This window comes from Alligator mississippiensis, chromosome 1 (assembly GCF_030867095.1).
Source record: "Alligator mississippiensis isolate rAllMis1 chromosome 1, rAllMis1, whole genome shotgun sequence".
NCBI lineage: Eukaryota > Metazoa > Chordata > Crocodylia > Alligatoridae > Alligator > Alligator mississippiensis.
Genome location: NC_081824.1, coordinates 128956950 through 128978970, shown reverse-complemented (window position 1 = coordinate 128978970; position 22021 = coordinate 128956950). Strand labels below are relative to the sequence as shown.

At 40.9% G+C, this 22021-nt stretch overlaps 2 protein-coding genes and 1 non-coding gene across 5 annotated transcripts in view; all 3 read left to right on the top strand.

Moving 5' to 3' along the window:
* Positions 1-17209, top strand: part of LATS1 (large tumor suppressor kinase 1) — a 31291-nt gene extending 14082 nt beyond the window's left edge. For both annotated transcript variants that reach the window (XM_019488335.2, XM_019488336.2), the window contains exons 5-8: positions 8466-9048; positions 10324-10506; positions 10764-10870; positions 12796-17209. In XM_019488335.2, coding sequence (XP_019343880.1) covers positions 8466-9048; positions 10324-10506; positions 10764-10870; positions 12796-13302 — 1380 coding nt within the window. In that variant the 3' untranslated portion in view covers positions 13303-17209. The remainder of the gene's footprint in view (positions 1-8465; positions 9049-10323; positions 10507-10763; positions 10871-12795) is intronic.
* A 2657-nt stretch (positions 17210-19866) lies between these two features.
* TRNAG-GCC (transfer RNA glycine (anticodon GCC)) lies at positions 19867-19937 on the top strand. The gene has a single exon. It is a non-coding gene; the product is annotated as a tRNA-Gly (tRNA).
* Positions 19938-20118: 181 nt separating this feature from the next.
* Positions 20119-22021, top strand: part of KATNA1 (katanin catalytic subunit A1) — a 30066-nt gene continuing 28163 nt past the window's right edge. Inside the window, exon 1 of one of the 2 annotated variants that reach the window (XM_014605527.3) lies at positions 20119-20212. The gene's annotated coding sequence lies outside the window, so the exon portion shown is untranslated. Of the gene's footprint in view, positions 20213-20268; positions 20322-22021 lie in introns of those variants that run through there. The other variant, XM_019488338.2, reaches the window with a different exon arrangement.

Genomic DNA, 22021 nt, shown 5'->3' with positions numbered 1-22021 from the left:
TGCTTTTGAAGTATGAATTTTACAAAATTTATATGAATTGCAGATGTGCTTCTCTGTGTTTGAGGAACAGCTAGCTCTTCAGTGTTTAAGGATGTCCAGTGCTTCTCTATAGAGACTAAGGTTTTAAAATATTATTTAATTTGGGTTGATTTGCCTTTTTAAAGGAAATAATCTTTTTTTTTTTTTTTTTTTTTTTTTTAAAGAAAGGAAATTATTATAAGATTCATTAGTATTTAGCTGCATGGCTTAAAATTTTTACCATGGGCACTCAATCCTGAGTTGGAAAAAGTGATTAGTCCCCAAGAGTGTGAAAAATGTTAATTTTAATTTGTTTTTTGTAGATGCAATTTAGGAAGAAGTGACCATTAATAGAGCCCCAGATAACTACCCCATTTGCTGTCACCAGTTTGTTTGTACAAATATATGATGGTATTTAAGAAGTTTAGTTTTAAAAATGTACTTTACATGACTAGTTATACATCATTCAAAAGGTACATTGCAAACAGCAGAAATTATCCAAATAAGATATTTGAAAGTGGAGAATTCATTCCATTTTTAAATGTTGCAGTCATCTCTCATTAAATGTCTGAGGATTTGATCTTCCATACTGTACAAACTTGCTGTTCAGTATTCCTGGAGGTTCTGGGCGCACAAAAAATGTAGGATCAGGCCACCATGGCTCAGATTCTTTTCTACCTATAATATGTCTAAGTCTTTGCTATCACTAGCCCCAAAAATATGTCTTTCACCTCAGGTGTGTGAATCCAGTTCTACTCAGGGAGCTATATACCTCTCCCATTCTCTCTATATGCATTCCTATGCCCCCAGAGGCCTATCCTAGTCTGTTCTGTTGGGAGACCTATCTGAAGCAGTGCATCTAACTGACAGGTAGCAAAACTGACTTCAGTGTGAAGTGAGAAGTGGGGGTAGAGGGTGGTAGTGGTGCCTACTGTTTGCTTAGTAGCCTGGGAGTCAAGGCATTTACTTTGCAAATGAGACATTGGTTTCTGTGTCCACCTTGCCCTTAGAAGATTTGAACCCAGTGATTCCCAGTCTTTGAAAATGCCTTAACCATCAGGGTATGGGTAGGCACAGCTGAGAACAACCTCCACCCCTGTTGTTGAAGCTGAGCTATTGGTTGGAAAGGATTACCAGCATTAGCGGTTGGATAAACAGCATTGGGAGCATGAGGAGGACCTAAAATCCAGGGCTTTCACTTCATGAGCAACGATTGTTTTAGCCGTAGGCTAATGGTGGGCACTGTTGCGTCTACATGTCAGTGTCAAATAGTTGTCTATGTGGCATTTCTCCATCTAAGGATTTGAAGAATTCAGAAGTTATGCACGTTTTAGAACAGAATTGGATTGCAACAGAGCTTAGGGTAGAGTTAGGTAGCTAAGATTCCACTTTAAGAAATTGTAGAGGAAAATAGGATCTGGGGCCCAGTATATTTTGATTTTGGGTAGAGTATTTAAGACTTAGTTTAACGGAATGTACTCATGGAACTGGGAAAGTAGCTCCTTGTATGGTTGTGCATAAACTAGCTTTACCAGGTTATTTTAGATTTCTTAACAGTATTCAGAAATGAAGATGAAACTAGCTTGAACTTGAATTTAAACTGTCTATATATGTTAAACCTACTCTTGATTCTCTCTACCTACTTTTGCATTTTTTTACAATTACAGTTTATTATTTAAAAAGAAAACTTTGTTGTGTAAAGATCCACACAGATGGCATGGAACAGAAGTTAAATTTGGAGGGAAAAATAGATTATTTTAGCTGTTATCTTAAAATAGTGATTTTTTTTTTTATTATTTGTAATAATACTGAAAAGAATTTGACACAAATATACTTTTAAGTTGATAGAGTTCCTTTAACTGAATCTGTTAAAAGATATATTGGCTTGACTGAGCTGCCATCTTGAAATGTCTCTCTTAAATCTCTATTATCCTGTTCTTTTAAAGCCTTTATTTAAACTATTATTATACAAGTGTTTGCTTAATTGCAGCCTGTGTAAGTTTTAGTAAAATTTCTTCCTTGAAGTTTCTCAGGATCTTTATTCTTAGTCATCTTTCTTTCCTTTTCACTTTCACTAACAGCTGATTTAAACTGTTAAAGTGTGGAAGCTTTGCTGACCTCTGTAGCCTCCATTACTATGTAGGCAAGTAAGACTTCGGAGCAACAGCATTATATTAAGAATAGCATGTCCCTCTTCTATAGGTCTCTGCATGTGTACCTGCATCAAAACTAAAGCATGAAACTGTTTTGTTTTTTTAATTACTTTTGGGTGTTTTGAGTGCAAGAACATCACTAATTTTGATTTGCAAACCTCACTTTCCTTTCTTACTTGGGGCACATAACTGAGTGTGCTCAACAATAGTGTAAGCATAGTTATTACTTATAGGATGACATTCATAACTCTTATTTTTTTCCCTGCATACTTAAAGCAGTCCTCTGAAAACAAGTTTCTTTTTTTATACCAGAGAGATTTTTATGGTTATATTCCTGTTACTCTCCTTCTGTAGGGAAAGTGAGCAAAAAGGCCACTAAAATGTTACACTGAGTGCATGTTCTTCAGTGGCAGAGGTAGATGGATATCTTAAGGAAGTTATTTATTGGAGAATGGGTATCTTGAGAATGCAGCTGTGTCTTAGAGGTGAATTAGTCATGTGTTTTGAAGGTATACAGTATGCAATTGCTTCTGTTACCATTCTGTTGTGTCTAATGGTGCCAAAGGTGTGCCTGGCACCTCTCCAAAACATCTTTGCCCAGAAGAGTGTATAAACTGAATTAGTCATGGTGTAGGTATGAACAAGACTAGGGTGGTGGAGGTGGCATAGTTATTCAGCACATTGTGGTGCTGGAGATCGTGTTTGTGTTTGTTTACATTTAATTTATTTATTTATAAGAATCATTAATGGGAGACTGTTTGGTTTTTTGTAGATGTCATGGTAGAACTGAGTTGAGAAAGAAAGAAAGTTCTTCACAGCTCAGATTGTGAAAAAGTATTATAATTGTAGTAGGTGATATGGAAGGAAGTGTGAAGCCATTTCTGGGAAAAGATGACAGATGGGATATTGACTCTGGGGAATTTTGGTGGAACAAAGTGATCAGGATGCAATATGAAGTATTACTGTTATGAGGAGCACAAATTTGGAGGTTCTTTTACAATGATATTTTTACATTTGATCCAGTAGAAGAGGTAGAGCCCAGCACTGTGACTAAAGAAGATGGAATAGTCTGGTCAGAGAAAATTATCTTGGCAGCAGAGTTTTGATAGAGCAGGTGAGGTGTAAATGAGGTCATAGAGGAATAAATTGCAGTAACCAAGAAAGATGGGAGATAGTGAGGGGTTGGATCCATGACTTTTCTCTGAACATACCCAGGGTCAGGTTTTAAATCTCCTTGTGAGAGTAGAGTTGGTTAGGAAACAGGTTTTCATTGTTTAAAAAACTTAGAGGAGCCTGTGAGGCCTTTCTTATTTTTTTGCAAAAACCTCTTGGGGGGGGGGGGGGGGGGATTTCTTCACAGCTGAATAACTAGTGGCTCAGGGAGACTAGTACGCTTTGGGATGTGGGAAACCTTTGTTCAAGGATCCGATTGTCCTTAGGCAAACCAAAACCAGACCCTTAGTCTCCCACATCTCATGCGACTGTCCTAACCACTGAGCTGTTGGCTTTGTCTAAGGTGCAGAGTCTCTTTCTGGTTTTGACCAAAAATTCTATCCTGGATCTAAGAAATCTTTTTCAAATTTAAGTTTTGTTGAAATATTTCTTTCTCAAGATTCTTTTTTGACTGACTGACTTCTTTTAAAATTAAAATCATTTGGTTGGAAAATACCCAGCTAGTTGTACTGGCACCTTTCTTTTCTGTGATGCGCGCAAATAATCAGCTACGATTGCATAGTGTACAAGTCTGGATAGATGATTTTTTTTTTTTTGGTTATTAAAAAGAATATACCTTTAGAAATTCAAACTCAAGGGTGCAGTAGTTACCTGTGTAACCATATTGCCATATTTTTGTTACTGTTGTTCTCCTTGTTTCTCTTTGTCATACTTGTGTCTTGTTTCAAGTTGCACTCTGAGCAGTAGCTTTCTCTTACCCTGTGCTTGTAGATTGTTTAAAATAGTGGTTCCCCAGTCCTCATGGTGCCAGATGCTACTGCATTAGGAATAATGCCTTAAGAATTTTAGCTGTTATGGAAGAAGAAAGGCAAGATTTTGTTACTGCCTGGATAAAACAATGAAGATGGAGAACTTGAAAAACCTAGATTATGACTGAATATTGGTGATGGTAAGAGAGTGGAGGGAGTTCAAGGCAGTTTGGGAAATAAGGCCAGGAAGTGAGTTTGGTTCTGGTTCGTTTAAACGTATTAGGATATGCAGGAAGAAATAGCAGAGAAAAGCTGAAATATAGCATTGAGTTTGAAAGTCTTGTTGTAATTATCATGATTCAGAAGTCATTCAGGGAGATTAAATCACTGAGGAAAGAGGTAAAAAAGGAGAGGTCCCATGAGACTGCTAGCAAATCAGCAAGCGGTAGAAAGACACTTATTGAAATTGAAGGGATAACTGGAGAATTAAGGGCAGATACTATTATGAAAGAGCATGGGGAACATAAGATCTTGAAAGAAAATGTTCATCATAGAAAACTCAATAAAGATAATGGGAATGGAATATAAACCATGAAATTTGCTCAAGGGAAGGTCACTGGAGTACTTCCAGTAAAGTGGAGAGACTAGATGGTAGGCAGGAAGGCATCTTCTTGGGTTGAGCATAAGAACTTGAAATGGTGTTTACACATGAGATGATGTTTTAAGAGGAAAAGAGTTCAGCGATCACTTCTTGGGAGATAGCATAGACCAGAGAATACTTGTATCAGGCAGAAGTGGCCATGAAGAGAGGAACAGATTTGTATGTTATAAACCAGAAGAGACTATCATTGGAATACTATAGTCCCATCTCCCATAGAGCACAGGCCATAGGACTTCTCTGAAATAAATCTTGTTTGAGCTAGCATATCCGTTTTGGAAAGACCTCTAGCCTTAGTTTAAAGGCTGTAAGACTAAGAGATCAAGTAGACAGAATAACAGAAGGGAGTCACTGGGGTGAAAATAAGGAGCAGAGGAAGAACATGCAGAAAATCTTTGTGGTAGTAGAAGGATGAAAATGTGTTTAAGAGGCAGAATTAAGAGTGGAGGCTGCATTTAATCATAGCAGGATCTTTAGAGAGGGTGAAGACTAGGACAGTGTGGGGGTTGTATTTCTTGTTCCAATTGTTTAAAAGTAATGTGTTTCTTTGGAGGAAAAGGAGTTTTGGGTACAGCCATGGTCCTTTTGTGAGAGGTAGGTATGGGCTTAGGAGGGATATTAGGGGAAAAAGGGCAGGGACCCCCCTGGGTCTGAGGCATGGAGTAGGAGTCGGTAGTAGGGCTGTGCGAAGCTTTGGGTGCTGATTAAATTTGGAGGAGATTTGGCCCAATTTGGTGACCGAATCTCCAAATCCAAATTGAATTGGGAGACCAATAAAAAGGTCCTAACCCATCCCCTGCCTGCTCCCCCAGCCCCCAAGTGCCCCCTGACTTCCACCTGCTCTCCCAGCCCGAATCTTTTTTTTAAGGGCCGGGAGTTGGGGCCAGGCGGGACAGCCATTGATGAGGCTGGGACAGCAGGCAGGAGTTGTGGCCTGTTCATTTCGGAGATTCGGCCAAATTGATTCGGGATAGTGATTTGAATCACTGAATTGAATCACTGTCCCCTGAATCTGCCAAATCCGAATCCGCGAATACTAGCCGCTTCGCACAGGCCTGATGGGTAAGGGTCAGAAGGAATATGGGAAGAATTTTTGTTTCCCTTTCCCTTTTTCTGAAGTAAGTGAATGTCAGGGTGGGGAAAGGGAGGGAATACCCAGAGACATGGGAGCAGGAGTGAGTAGGGTAAGGTAGATTGCTTTTGTATGTTGCTCTTTTTGTTTTGTTATGCTTTCTTGTTCACCCTAAAGATCCTACTATGATTAAATGCAACCTCTATTCTTAATCCTGCCTCTTTAAATGATCTTTCATCCTCCTACCATTACCAAGATTTTCTGCATGTTCTTTCTCTGCTCCTTATTTCATTCTGTTTTTATAAGTTACTTTGTCTTTTATTGTGAGCCACTGCAGGCTTTCTTTGGGAATGGTGGTGCATACGTTTTGAGAAAGACAGAATTTGACAGGGTGCAGTAAAGAAAGAACTAGGGACATGAAGAGTGTTTCAGGAGCCCAGGTTTGCCAACAAACAGAAGATGTGGAATTCAGTGAGGACAGAAAAGTAAAAAAAAAAAAAAAGGAATGGATGGTGAAAATGTGAGCTTGATGCAGCGTGAGTTAAGGTTGATGTAGTTATCACTAGCAGTGAGGAAAAGATGGACATAGAGATGATGTTTTGTGGGCATGGATGAAGAGTAGGGGAGTGAGAGAAGTGATGAAGATGAGAGGCTAGGAAAAATAGTAGTAGATGCTTGACATAAGCATGGTGGTTAAACAGTAATTGCTTGAAAAGGAGAGTCATTGAAGCTATGAATGAAATAATCATTTTAGTAATGCTTATTAACAATGTATTCCAGGGCTATCCAACTCATGGATCCTTCCTGTCTGCTGTTATTCCCATAGCTCCAGCATCAACAGCTGCCAGGAGCTACGCACTTGGGGTGTGCAAAGCTTCGGTCGCCATTTCAGTTCGGAGAAGATTTGGCCCAGTTTGGAGGCCCAGTCACCGAATCCGAATCAAATCAGGAGACAAAAAAAAAAAAAGCCTCCGAATTGATTTGGAAAAGATGCAGAAAAAGATTCAGAGATACGGAAGGCAGTCCTGCAGGGGAACAGAAACTGAGAAGAGGGATTAGGAGCAGTGGGGGGAAAGACTGACATATGTAGCTGGCCAGTGACCGTGATCTTTCCCTGAGTCCCCTTCCAATCAGTGGTCTGGGGGAGGGATGTAGAAACAGCATATATGCTTCAGTCTGCAGCCTTTCTGTCCCTTTCATGAGCTGTTTCTGCCTGAGCAAAAGAAGGGTGGGCGGCTGGCCCAGAAACAGATGGGTGGGCGGAGGTCTAACTGGCATAGGGAAGGCCCCCTGTTACAGGCTACCATCCCTGCTGTTTTCATCCCACTATGCCTTAACACGCACACAAAGTCACATGTCACGAGTTTTGCTTTCAGAAGTTTGAGGTGCAGTTTCCCAGAAACCCCTGTACCTATCTTCTTGAAACTTGGCAGGCCTTATGCCCTCAGGAGGGGCTATCATCCATGCTGTTTTCATCCAAATCTGCCAAAAAATGACAAAGTTAAAGGAATTTCAGTGATTCCCTGTTATAGTCTATGGCCAGATCACCAAATGTCTTTGAATTGGCGTCAGATCTTCCAAAGCTGACTTGGCCTAATTGGTTCGGGACAGTGATCGGAATCTCTGCATTGAATCTCTGTCCTCTGAATCTAATATTTCCCTATTTGCATAGGCCTACTACAAACTCCCCTTCCCGTTTCCTGCTTCTGCTTCGTGTCCCCAGCTCTGGGTGTGGGACAGGGCATGATGTGCTGAGGGAGCCTGAGGGTTTGGGGTAATCCCACATGGCACAGTGCAGTAGGTGAGGGAGGCCACATGGAATGGCTTGCAGTGTATGGCTGGGGGTGGGTGACTGGAAACCCTATGTTATGCGATCCTTACACTAATTCTTCTGCCAACTCATTGTCTTCCAGAATAGACACCACCTGAATTTTAAGGGTTAAAAACAAGCAGAAAAACTGTTCAGGCCTTCTTTATAATTCATAAGAAGCAGGAAAGGGCCAGAACCCTGGGAAAGTTGCCTTTTTAAATTGAGCAAATGAAAACAGAATAATAATGCATAAGTAATTAAGTATGCAGAGAAACAGACTGGGTAATTTAGTTGGAAAATCTGCAGAACAGTATGTTCACTTATCTATGTCAAGAATTAAACAAGGTATGACTCCAATAATCACTTTTCTGAATGAAGACAGCTAGGATCAATTAAAATTGAGTATCTAGAATATTTCCTAGGCTAATCAGTAATATTCATGGGAAGTGCGTCTGTGAAGCAGGGTGGGTCACCAGTTGGCTTCCCTTCAACCCAGCAATCCTGTTGCTTCTAGAAGGGTATGGAAGGCAACTGCCATCACCTTGTCCTCTCTTCCACCCCATTCCCTTCCCTAACCAAGAGTCTGGTGGTGCATGGCACCTTGTGCGTTTGGCTGTTAAATGTCCTTTAGATTGCACATTTTGTCTTGTTACTTTTGTTTCATAGATTTCTAGTATGTGTTAATATAAAAAGAAAAAAACCCTTGGATAACTGCTCCCCATTTTATGTTTTAAGTATTTGATTTACTTTGCCTGACCCTCCTGTGTGTATGATGATTGCCACAAAGGAATGATGCTGTTCACTTGACAGACGAGCTCTGTTTGTTGTATAGGTTGGCTTGTCCCCTGAAGCCCGGGATCAGATGAGAAAGATGCTGTGTCAGAAGGAGTCTAATTACATTCGTCTCAGAAGGGCTAAAATGGACAAAACAATGTTTGTAAAAATTAAGACCCTTGGGGTTGGAGCATTTGGAGAAGTCTGCCTAGCAAGAAAAGTGGACACTAATGCTTTATATGCAACGAAAACCTTGCGGAAGAAAGATGTGCTCCTTCGGAACCAAGTTGCTCACGTTAAAGCCGAGCGTGATATCCTTGCAGAGGCTGATAATGAGTGGGTGGTTCGCCTATACTATTCATTCCAAGATAAAGACAACTTATATTTTGTAATGGACTACATTCCAGGAGGCGATATGATGAGCCTTTTAATTAGAATGGGTGTCTTTCCAGAAAATCTGGCACGGTTTTACACTGCAGAGCTGACCTGTGCGGTTGAAAGTGTTCATAAGATGGGTTTTATTCACCGGGACATTAAACCTGATAACATTTTGATCGATCGCGATGGTCATATCAAACTGACTGACTTCGGGCTTTGTACAGGTTTTCGATGGACCCATGATTCCAAATACTACCAGAGTGGTAAGAGAAATACACGAGCTTGTTTTGGTTATCCGAATTGATGTCATTCCATGCTGATAGATGAATAATAAGAATGAATAGAAGAGTGATTGTGACAGTTTACATCTAAAAGTCAGAACATCTGTTGTAATATTTGGGCACCAACAAAATTATGTAAGCAGCGTTTAGTTGTACCAAAATATATCATTGCATATGTCATTCCTGCAAGGTAAGGGGATCAGTTATACTGATATTACCATATGTAGGTGAGGGGTTTTATCTGTGTTTTATGCCAGAAATCATGTCCCTAACCAGAAATTTCTTTGGCCTTGATCCAGCTAATTTTTAAATCAGGAAGTAGGCTCATAATGCAGTTCATTGTTTTGAATATTTTACCCAAGAGTTGTTGCATCTCCAAACCTCTCTAATGTGTTGCTTGTATATAACAAACTCCTGACTAAATCTCTTCTTACAAGTTTAGAGCCTACTTCACAGTTTATAAAATATAGAATAGGAGGACACACGGCCTACAGGGCAGATCCAGCCTGTGGCGCTAGGGGGCTTTTTAGCATTTTGGCAATAAGGAGCTTTACCAATGTGGTGGCCAGATGACAGGGCAAGGCAGTGGCAGGGGAAGCAGTGACTGCAGCTGTTGTGCTGGTGGTGGTGGCATAGGCCATGTTGCAAGTGGCCCTGTGCTCCTAAATATTGCTGAGCCCTGTTACACACGGGATTTGCAAAGATTGTTTGCTTCTTGCAGAGCAGAATGGATTTAACAATCTTCTTCAGTTGCCATCTCTTCCTTGCCTCCCTTTTAATATGGAAAAGAAGATGAGATTTGGGCTTTGCCCTTTTATTTATTCTCCTCCCCCCCCCAAATCCAACTCCTCCAAAATGATTTTGATTCAAAATTCAACTTTAAAAACAAAACAAAAACAGCTTTGCAGCAGAGTGCACAAGACCTGTATTCTAAGTCTTTTGGAGCAGGGGTTGGCAACATATGTGCCCACAGGTTGGATTTGTGGGGGTGGTGGAAAGCAGCAGTGGGGAAAAGCTGAGTCAGAACATCAGCCCACCTTGTACCCAAGTCTGGCTGTTCCAGCTCACAGCTCTGAAAAGTTGCCCACCTCTGCTTTACAGTTCACACTCATCAGTTTCATTTTCAAAATGCTGGGCTTCATTAAAAGACACTTTTTTCCTCATAAAGCAGAAACAAAAAATTGAGAAACATGGGTTTAATTGAGAACTTGGGTAAAAAAACCCCACTATGTTAACATCTTTATTTTAATTTTGCAGGTGATCATCCACGTCAAGACAGCATGGATTTCAGTAATGAATGGGGTGATCCAGCCAGTTGCAGGTGTGGAGACAGACTTAAGCCACTTGAGCGTAGGGCAGCACGCCAGCATCAACGCTGTTTGGCACATTCACTTGTTGGAACACCTAATTATATTGCACCAGAAGTACTGTTGCGAACAGGTAGGTAAATCTTCCTTAGTTCCATCACTTTGCAAAATGATTGATGTCCAAACATTTTGCTGATGCATTCTGAAGATCAGTACTTTTTCACAGGAAATAGCAGTGTTTTGCCAAAAATTGATATCAATGCCTTATTAATGTGGATAGATGAAAGAAAATGAGAGAGAAATTCTGCAGGTGTTCTATTACACTTTAAAATGTAAGACTGAATTGTGGTACTAGTGTTCTGGTTATTTACAGATCTATTTTTGTTTTAGGATATACACAGCTATGCGACTGGTGGAGTGTTGGAGTAATTCTCTTTGAAATGTTAGTAGGGCAGCCTCCCTTCCTGGCACAAACACCATCAGAAACACAAATGAAGGTAACGTGGAAAAATGTGATGTTAACAGTAGGAAACGTCACCTTGCTGAAAAAGCAGAGTCCAGATTTGTACAATACTTTTACTTAAAGCTTCCTGATTTTTTGTAATTAGACTTTTTTATTTAATTAGTGTATCTGACTAAATTATTTAGTATTTCTAAAGTACCCAAGTGTTCTTCATTGAGGAACTTTATAGAACTTTTATAAAAGTTTTTCCAGAGTTCTTAATTTGTTCATGCTTTGTCAAGAGTTGTGTTTTTACCCATTTTGATACTGAGTCTACTCTTAGACAGTGTGCTGACCCTTTAGTCACTTTGAACTGACATTACTGACATCAGAACAGGAACTTAACAGTTTGTCTCTCATTCCCTTGCTCCCAGAATTAGAAACTAATAACTATTTCTCAAGACTTGTATAGTTATATAACATTTTAGATTCAGTCCAGATTGACTAAAATAAATGATGTATTTGCTTTGAGGTACAGCAGAGAAAATGTTAGTAAAAGAAAATTTAGAACATGATACATATTCAGCCCTGTTTATAGGTCTTGTGAACCCTGTAAAAATCTTAGTTACAAGAGAGAAATGGCTAATGCTGTCTTACTCAGCAGACTCTCACAGATTTATTCTTGGAATAAATGCATTCATATATATTGAACTAATTATATGAATATATAAGTTTACATACAATTATATATTAATATGTAAGCATTTGTATATTGAATTGAAATGCATCTATCTAATCTGTGTATATGTATATATGTGTATGTATAGGTGTGTAATATCTTATGCTAATGTATGTATTAGTCCATTATTATTACATATATTTAAGACTAGATGGAATTGCTGTGAATTTTCAGTCTGACCGACATTACTGACTTGTCCAAGTTGTGACATTGATAACAACAGTAATTTTGCCAGTTCCAGCATCAAACCTGTAACTTCAGATTGATTTTTAGAAAATATCTTTAAGAAACAAATTTTAAATACTTCGAGTAACAAAATCAGTCACATCCTTATGCAAGTTGTTCCAGATAAAAATTTCCCTTTTAGGTGAAACCTTGAGCTTCCCTGTTAACCTTGTTTAGCTTCAGTTTTTGGTCTTTGAATTTTTATGGTATGTTAGAGTCCTCTACTACCAAATTCTTCTTTCCCCTGGAAATACTTGTAAACTGTAATCAAGTCTCATTTTAGCTTTTTTTTTGCATAAAATAAATTAATCAACTTTCTGTAATCTGAAAACTTTCCAGATCTTGACTCTATCTGGGAGCTCTTTCCAGTTAGTTCTTCATAAAATCTGGACACCATAACTTGAAATACACCCCAGTAACGGTCTCGCTAGTATCTCACACAATGTTACATTTTCCTGCTTTTCTTCATCCTTTTGTTTGTATCCCCAAAGACTGGGCTGGCTGTTAAATTATCATATCACGCTGGGAGCTCAGTTTAATTTGATGGTCTAGCATGACCCCAAGTCATTGTTTTCCAAATGAAGTCCCATCATTCTGTAAGCGTGGCCTGCATTCTTTGTTCCTAAATGAATTACTTTGCATTTATTTGTGTCAAAACAAGTGCATCTTTCTTTCTCAGTTTTTCTGTGCCTCAGTACTCCCTTTGAATAATGACAGTAATAGTACTCTCAAACTTCACAGGGTTATTGTGAGGAAAAATATAGCAAAGACTATGACACGCTAAAATACTCTGGATTATATAAATACCTAAAAATAGACTACAGTAAAACTGTCAGAAGTATGTCTTTTTTGCATTTTTGACAAAAAACTTCTTTCCAGGCTTCCGTTTGCAGTATGAAAACAGTGTTCCTTTTTTCCAGTTTTGAACAGTTTATTTCCAGGTTTCACTTTTATTTTGTTTGCAATTAAAAAAAAAAAAAATTGTTAGGTTTTCATTTTTTTTTTCTGTTTTGCAGGTTATCAATTGGCAAACAGCTCTTCATATTCCACCCCAAGCTAAGTTGACTCCAGAGGCCTCTGACCTTATTATAAAACTCTGCCGAGGGCCAGAAGACCGCTTGGGCAAGAACGGTGCAGATGAAATAAAAGTGCATCCGTTTTTTAAAACTATTGATTTTTCAAGTGATTTGCGACGGCAGCCCGCTTTCTACATTCCCAAAATTGCTTATCCAACAGACACTTCGAATTTTGATCCAGTTGATCCAGATAAGTTATGGAGTGATGAGAAGGAAGGGAATGTAAATGACACCCTTAATGGATGGTACAAAAATGGGAAACATCCTGAACATGCTTTTTATGAGTTCACGTTCCGAAGGTTTTTTGATGACAATGGCTACCCTTACAATAATCCAAAGCCCATTGAATATGAATACAGTAATCCACGAAACTTGGAGCAGCAGTCAGATGACGACAATGGACAGGCAGGCAAAGGGGTCCAAAATCGTGATCTAGTTTATGTTTAACAGAGAAGTTGAAAATGATTTAACTGAATGTTTTTTGCAGTTAGCATTTTTTAAAATGTTTCTCAATAAGAGAATTGATAGAAGGTGTTTAAGGTGAATATGTGCACGTTTAAAAGAATAATTTTATGATAGAATATTTTTGTTCTCTGCACATTGTTTCCCTCAAATGCAGGAAACTCCATTTCAAACATTAATTTATTCCAGCATTATGATCATTTTAATTTAGAAAAGAATTGAAGTTAGAAAAAAATAAATTATGTACCAAATTTTATTATCAATTCTTTGTACTCGAAGTACTCAAAATAGGAGAAAGTGATTTCTTTAAAAGGAGATGCCTGTTATCTATTTGTACATATGCTAAATAATTTAAAACAAAAAAACTCCCTTTGTTTCAGTTTTTTTTAATGACAGTTTTGCCTTGTGTTGACCAAATACAGAATGTTATGCTTACAAAGCAATCTGATTTATCTCTGAGACAAGTCTGCTTTGCTTTGTCTTCCCACAATATTCACCCCCATTCTATGTAAAATAAGCCATTTCCCTGGTAAGTATTCCCAATGCCCTACAGTAACTGCACAATTCACAGCTTTGAAACGAAGAAGTGACAGTCTTGGTCAAAATATGACTATAAATGGTAACGTTAAATTTGTGGAGGTTTTATTTATATTTAACTTAAATGACTTTTAAAATAACTGAATTTAGGGCACTGTGGTACTCTAAAACCAGCATGAGTGCTTAATACTAATTTAGCTCCCTTCCTATGGGCAACTCTTACAAGATGTGGGGGGAATTAAGTTTTTGGGGTTTTTTTTTAAAAAATTATATATCAGTCTCTTTTCTGATTGAAATGAAGTTGTAAAGTCTGTAAAAACTTTATAGCTTGGGGGAAAAAATTATAGCTTGAAAAATTAAAAATGATTCTGTTGCTTGTCCCAGCCTTTGATTTAGTGAAGAGGAAGTACTGAGAACACACATTGTGGCTTTTGAGAGAGAGAGAGAGAGATTTTTTTTGACTGGGAAAACCAGTTTCATTTGTTAGACTTTTAACCAATGGGAAACACTACTATACAGGTGCCTGGCAACAAACTTGATAGAGAGATATATCATCCTATACAAGCTGTCTCTGTTTTCATCATTCCATGTCTGGTGCCTCATCCTTCACAGCCTAATTCAAAGCAGAACAGTCTCTGTGGTGCTTTGTATGCTGAAGGCTGCATCTGCTATCATAGTACTGTTCTGAATGCTAGTTTCATTGTGTTAAGGAAGCAGCTAAGTGTTAAGTCTTAGAATCAGTCTATAGCTGTAACATTGAGTGTTGGATGGCTATAAGCAACAGTCCCATCCGCAAGAAAGGTGGTTTCTATAGGTGAGGGAGGAAAAGACTTGTGCCTCTCTCTCTTCCATAGCTAACCACTTTGGTGGGGAGAAGAGGAAAATGCCAGTGCATTTATTTTTAGGTTAAAATAAAAATCCCTGGTGTTTTGGCACCAGTGGGAACAAACTTTCCATCTTCTAATACCCGTCATGCATCTCTAGACATTAATACTTCTTGTTTACTGTGATCCAGGCCATTGTACTAGCATTCTGGCCTAATTAAGTATCATGAAACCATCATTCAGAACTTGTAGCAAGTAGGACTACACGCAGCCCTATGGTGCTATCGTAGGTAAATGTCTTTAAGAGGAGAGTCCTATCTTTTTTCTGGTTTCTTCTGCTGTGAAGGAACTCTCTTGTTGAAAAGACATATATAAAACAACACATTGTTTTGGTTCTTTTTAATAAAAAGGTAACTTTTTTTCTATAATCTAAGAGGGCATGGATCTGTAAAACATAATTCATGTCCTGTGTACCTATCTTAAATACAGCTGTTCTGTCTCACCAACTCTGATATTCATCATGTTTAGTTTTTACGTAGTAAAGTGGATGCAATGTATAAATACTCAAGCATTTTATATGCTCATAAATATAAGCTTTCTTTCAAAATAAACTATTTAAAAAATCTTCATAATAGTGACAGGTGTTCCATTGAAAACTGGCAATTTTGATCTCCTCTACTTGCAGTTACTGGTTAAAAACAATTCAGTTGATTTTTCATTGTTCGTTGACTCCTAAAATTTTCCTAGAAGATGTCTGGTCTAATTAACCATATCATTTTAAAGATTATCAGAACACATTTCTCTTTTCCCAGTCCATCAAGGTCTACAATGCAAAATGAAAATTACTTTATTAAATTGAATAACTGAGATTTTAAGTTAGTATGCAGGTTACTGAGATAAGTACTATTCTGCTGTTTTGGAATACTTACTGATACATAAAAGGGGAGTTGGGTCTTGAGGACCCAGGAGGGGTTCTAAGCTTTTTTGTTGTTGTTGTTACCTGGCATTACACTTCTGATGCTCCTACTTTCTGAACTTTGTGGTCTAGATGCTGCAGTAATTGATACATGTATTTCTCTCCTGGATATCCAAGTACACTACAGAAAGTCTGCTCTAGGAAAATAAAAAATATTCTCATAAGCCATTGTGATGCAGAGCTCTCCAATATGCTCTTCTGCTCCCATGTATGGAGCCCCCATTGACTTCAGTGTAACTCCAGACATGGATCTGAGGCACATTGTGATCCTTAGTATCTATTGTTTACTGTATGGCTATTTCAGTCCTTCATAATGTTTGCTCTAACACAGTGGTTTTCAACATTTTCATTTGCAGACCCCTAAAAAAATCTGAATGGAAGTATGAACCTCTTTGAATTATAGGTTTGGGTATTCATATACTTTTGATTGATCATAGCCATCTTTCACAAACCCCTTAGATATAGACTGTGGACCCCCGGGGGTCTGCAAACTACAGGTTGGAAACCACTGCTCTAACACCTTCCAGGGCATTGTAACATAGGTTTATTCCTATTGTGGGACCAGTTCATGCTAATAATGGACAATAATAATGAGCAGCTGTGAGATTCTGTAATCAAATCTTAGCTCAGCCTTTTTTCAAATTAAATGTTTTTACTTGTAAAGAATTAAAACTGAGTCATGGTTTGTCTTGTGTTTGCCCCCCATGTATACATATAAATTGTATTTATAAAATGTTCTATAATCATGTAACTGTATTGTAAATACTGTGCTGATGTATTGTTCAATGACATTCTATCCTAGGGCAGGCCCTCTTGCTGTATCTTTTTCTGTCTCTGTATTTGTAATAGAAGCTATGGAATATATGACTAGAAAGTCACTTCAAGATTGACTTAAAATCTTACCTTCTGCTGTTGCAAAATGAAAAGCTGTGAGTGGGAATGATTTGTTTGAACTTCTTCAATGTTATTGTAACTATTAGGGAATGCAGTGGGTGGGTTCTTAGATGCTGCTGTGGTTACCCAAGGTACCATTAGACTTGTTTCAGATGCCTTTGGTATTTAAAGTAAGACCTTTAATCTGTTTGCTTTAAGTCAACCAAAGCAAAGACATAGTAAGTTTGAGTTGTCATAACAGTAAAAAAAAATTAGCGCCTTAAGATGCTCTGTGTAAAGGCACTATACAAGTTTACTTTTCTATTGTATTTGGGAGAAGGGTGTTGGGGTGTGTGTGGGTGTGTATACTGTCTTTTGTATCATAAACATTCTGCTGACAAAACACTACAACTTTATAAAAGGGCTTTGAATGAAGAGAAGGAATTATAGCCTTGGCAGACAGTATAATTCATCTTTTCTATTTCTGAATGTAATAGTTATTGTTAAGCGGTGACATTCCCTCTGAGTATTTTCTGAATCTGTTTCTACTTCCTCAATATTGGTTTCTTAGTGTAACATCTCCTGGGATAATAAATAAAATACAATTACATTTTCTTTATGCAAAGTGGAAAGCAAATTCTTGTACTGCTAATCAAATACAATTTGATATTGTTTAAAAGTTGCTGGTCTTCCTCTGTTTTCTTACTTTCCTGTGAATAGCATTACTATAGCTCCTTACTGTTGAACCAAAGCATCACCATGTAGCAAGGATAGGGGATGTTGCTGTATTCCAGGATCTGACATTAGTTTCTGACCCCTGTCCTATAACTTGTCACTTAATAGTTGCAATTTATATTGCTTATCTCTTCCTTCTCCCACTTGAAAACAATCAAGATTACCATGCTTCAGTTCTGCTAATTGTCTCCTTAGATCATCACCAAGCCACTTCTTTTTGTGAAGGTACAGCATTATGTTAGTATTCCTGTATTAGAAATGCTATTTAAAACAAAGTGTTGGATTTTTCTTTTGAAAAAGTCTTCTACTAAGGCCCTTAAAAATGCAAACAGGGAATTATATGCATGCTTTTCAAGAAGATGTATGTTCTGTACTAGTTCTTTCAGTTGATTTGCTCGCTGGCTGGAAATGAAATACAGCTATAGTTTTGTTCATTGATGGCTGGTGAAAGGTTATCCTTTTTCCAAGAGGTCAGACCGAGGCAAAATACAAATGCTGGATTTCAGAATAAGTTATTGGAGTTTTAGAAACATGCATTTATGGCTGTAGTTTGTAGGGAAAGCCATATAGTGAATACCTGTTTGTTTGGGTTTTTTTAAAGAAAAACAAAAAATCCCTGTCTGTCTAGGTTGAGAATAGGACTAAAATATTCAAGTTGTTGAACAAAAACATTCTTACAGATGTCTTGGGGTAAGAATTGATCGTTTGGTGACTGTTTCAATTCTGCTTAGAACTTGAGGAGTTTTATTGCTCTGGCTGAGTTGTTTTTCTCCCTAGTGAACTGTCAAGAATCTCCTGGAAACCTAACCTTTTGGATCCTGCATGCTACTAAGTGACCTGTGTCTGAGTAGTTATAAATTGTTTACTCTCTTCCTAGATCATTCAGGTTCTTTTCCTAGGTGAAAACTTTATCTGACATGGTCTACCCTGACATCCTGGAACCAGTGCATCAAGTCCCCCAATACTTTTTGCATACTGTCCCAGGAGTTCAGACTTGAATACTCATTTTACATGTGGGAACTAAGCTAAAGCAAGTGAACACTTGTGCTTTGCAAGGGAATTTCTTAATTATGCCTAAGTTTTAATCTTAGTGCAAGAGAGATTTATGGTTATTTACATAAACTGAAGTAGACTCTCAGCCCTGGTTCTGGTCAGAGGTTTGTCTCCTACTGAAGGTGTACCTCTTGCTGCCAGCAATTGTTGATCTCTCCACATTGAATCCTTTCTCCTTATGCAGTGTGAGGTACCCATGCCCTAGCCAAACTGCTTGATTCAGAGCAGCTGGGAAAATTAATAAAAAATCAGCCTGGCTCACTAACTTCTCATTTCAGGTTGTCTCTTGGAGAAACAATGGTGCTACTTCTCTAGCTTTCTTATAAACCTCTCCTGAGGTGTCTAAGCGCGGGAGAGACAGCGCTGGTCACAAATTAGTGTAATTATAAAGATCACAGGTTTTAAAAAAATAATGCTTCCCAACAATACTGATGCTGCTTGTTCCGGATTTTGTGAATTTTAGAGTCTCGACACTGTAACTTGGAGAGGAATTGGCTCGGAGACAAAGTTTATCTTACAAAACAACAAAAAAGTGTTAGAACACTTCTCTTCCAGCACGTGTACTGGAAAGGGAGAAGAGCGGTTGTTGCCTGATGTTAGAGTTGGCTGAAAACCATGTCAGTCCACTCCAAAGCAAAGCACTTATTCTAAATAAATCTTTACATTGCAATTTAAGCAACAACTCACTTCTGGCCCCTGAATGAAGCTGGGAAGATTTCTGATCAAGCATCTGAATACCTTTCCATTGGAGAACCTGAGGTCAGGAGGACATTTTCTTTGGGAAGAGGGTGAGAAGGGGTGGGAAAGTAGTGCGCCGCTGCTTAAATTAAGCGAAATGGCATTTATTCTTCCGTGTCTTGGCAAATCTAGCGCTGATGCCCGTCTCCCCGGATGGACGCAGCGCTTCCCACATGCGCGTCCTCCTGCGAGGTGCAGAACAATCATGAGGGAAGCCCAGGAGGGAACGATGTCCCCAGCAATGCTCTAGCACGGATTAGGCCTTGCGACCCCTTCCGCTGCCCCCAGCCCCGGGCCTTCAAATGTGCTCGTTCCAGAATTCGAATGCGAGTCCAGCGACGTAACAACCGGACCGAGTGTGACGCAGTGCCCACAATGTTGTGTCCTGGTTGCGGGACAGTCTAGCAGCTCTTCAGCATACGCGGCTTTTCTTAGGTGGCGAGAGAGAAGAGTCGGGAGGGGTGAGGCTGGGGTATAGGCAGGTGACAGTGCCATAGAGAGTCAACGGCTCCACCGCACGACTGCTGCTCCTCGCTCTTTAGCGTATGTCATCCCCTCTGTCGGGCTGTGACGGAGGTGCTGTACACTTCACCTAGCGCAGATGAAGGTGTTGCATCCTTACCGCCAGTCACCGGCCGGGGGGATCCCTTCCTGTACAGTAATGGATGCTGATCCCGCTGAGCGTCTCAGCAGACCCCGGGGGAGGTGCGGGGTGGGTAGCGAGGGTAGCAGTTCAGACTTTTTAGTATAGCGTTGCGAGGAGAGGAACGAGTTAGGTTCAAGAAGGGCTGCGGAACATTTTTCTCCAGAGCTGCATTGGTGGTTCAGTGGTAGAATTCTCGCCTGCCACGCGGGAGGCCCGGGTTCGATTCCCGGCCAATGCAACTTCGGTTTTCTTTTTTCTTTCTTTCATATTTTTCCTTGCAGCGGTCATCAAGGGGAGGCGGAACATAGGTATTTCTCCCACACTGTCTCTGGGGGCCATATTCGGCCCCCGCACAAGACTGGTAACCGCGCCCCTCCGCCCCGGAAGTGACGCATTCAGATTCGCTTTCCAAGCGGGGCGCGCGGAGGGGCGGGGGCTGTAGTGCGCAGGCGCGCGGGCCCGCGAGCTGAGATCGGGCCAGCCGACCAGTTGCGGAGACGCGCGCGCGGGCCGGTGAGTTGGGCTTTGCGGGCTGTGACGTCACCGCGGTGGGGGAAGGGAGTGCGAGACCCCGGCAGCGGTTGGGGAGCGCAATCCCCTCCCCGCCTCCCGCCGTTGGCAGGTGCCCGGGCGCAGCCCGCGGGGGGGGGTGTGCATGTGTGTCCTGTGGCGGGCAGCACTTCAGCATTTAAGCTCCCCAGTTTTACACTCGTTCAGCTGCTTTGAATGTCCTCTACAGCAGCGTTTCTCAGCCCACAGACCGTGACCCGAAAGTGGGACCTAAGAATATCTGAAAGGGGTTGCAAGTGGTCACAGAAAAATTTGGAAAATCATGGATTTGAAGTACACTGATCTAGCTGTCATGTGTCAGATCCGTGTGGATGAAAGGAAAATTAATGTTATTGGCTATCGGTTGTTTGCTTGTTTTTGTTTTGTTGCGTTTTTTTGGGCCGGTGTAGCTGATAATGTTAGGTGACAAATGGTTGCTGCCCCTCCCTCACAGCCACATACACGCATGTGGCCAGGGTGCATCCGGGCAGTGTGAAGAGCAGCACCCTGTGGGTAAGTCTGTGGAGAGGAAGGGGCATGGGGTGGAGGGGCAGATCAGGGTCCTGGGTGAGGCAGGGAGTGGGGCTGGGACTGGGGGCCCAGTCGAGACAGTGAATGGGACCCGGGGCTGGGAGTGGGACAAAGCCACAAACGGCTTGTCCAGGGGGCGTGGGGTGGGGTGGGGAGGAGGTGCTGTGTGCACCACCCAGGAGAGGCATGGCAGGGCATGTGGCACCCTCAGATATGTGCTCAGGGTGGATGCAGGCTGCTTGGTGTGGGCTTGGGGCTCCCTGCTTTGCTGCCTTTCCCTTGGGAACCCTGTGCTGGCTGTGTGTCCCCTGCCTGCTCGGCAACTGTGGGGGCAGCAAGTTGTGCCTCCTGCTGCTGGCCGGACAGGGTTGCCAGGGCAAAGGCAGCAGAGCAGAGAGCCCTGAGGCCACAGTAAACAGCTGCTTGGCTCCAGTTAAAACATCCTTACATTTAAAAATGGTGGTGGTGGCACTTGAGCATTCACTAAACTTTAGTTCAAGTGCCACCACCACCATTTTTAAGCACTGGGACACTGATCCCTTGGACAAGTGCCTGTGGCTCTGCCCCACTTCCGGCCCTGGGTCCTATTCACTGCCCTGGTTGGGCAGCATCTCCAGCCCCTGCTTCTGTCTGACTCCCTCCCTCACTGTGGAGACCTTGATCTGCTCCCAACCCCAGGTCCCTTCCCTACCCCACTCCACAGACTTACCTGCAGGGTACTGCTCTCCATGCTGCCAGGTTGCATTCCTGTAAATTGGCTATTGAATTGGTATCAGTTGATATGCCCAGTTAATAATTGGCTATTGGTATTGGCCAAGAAAATCTTTACCAGTGCACCCCCTTCTTCTTTAAAGAAGGGAGAACGTGGGAAGCCACAGGTTTCCCCTGGCAGGCTGGCAGAGTTCCAGCCTGACAGGCTCCTGGGGGTGGGGGGAAGCTGGAGGAGGGTGATCAGGCAGTGGGTGCCAAGTGCATCTGCATCAGGGCACCACAGGTGACACATCGGAGGGGCACATGCCCTCCCAGATTTGTGGGCCACAGCGAGAACAGGTCTGCAGCCTGGCCAGACTGGCACAGGCAGGAGCCACGTCTGCAACCCAGCAGGCAGATCCCAGCACTGGAGGATAGAGCAGGGCAATGAGACTCATTGCTCCTGCTAACAGGACCCCTGTGCCAGCCATGCTGCTAGCTGTGTGAGGAATAATGGATGTGGGGGGCAGGGATCGTGCTGCCCTCACCTCC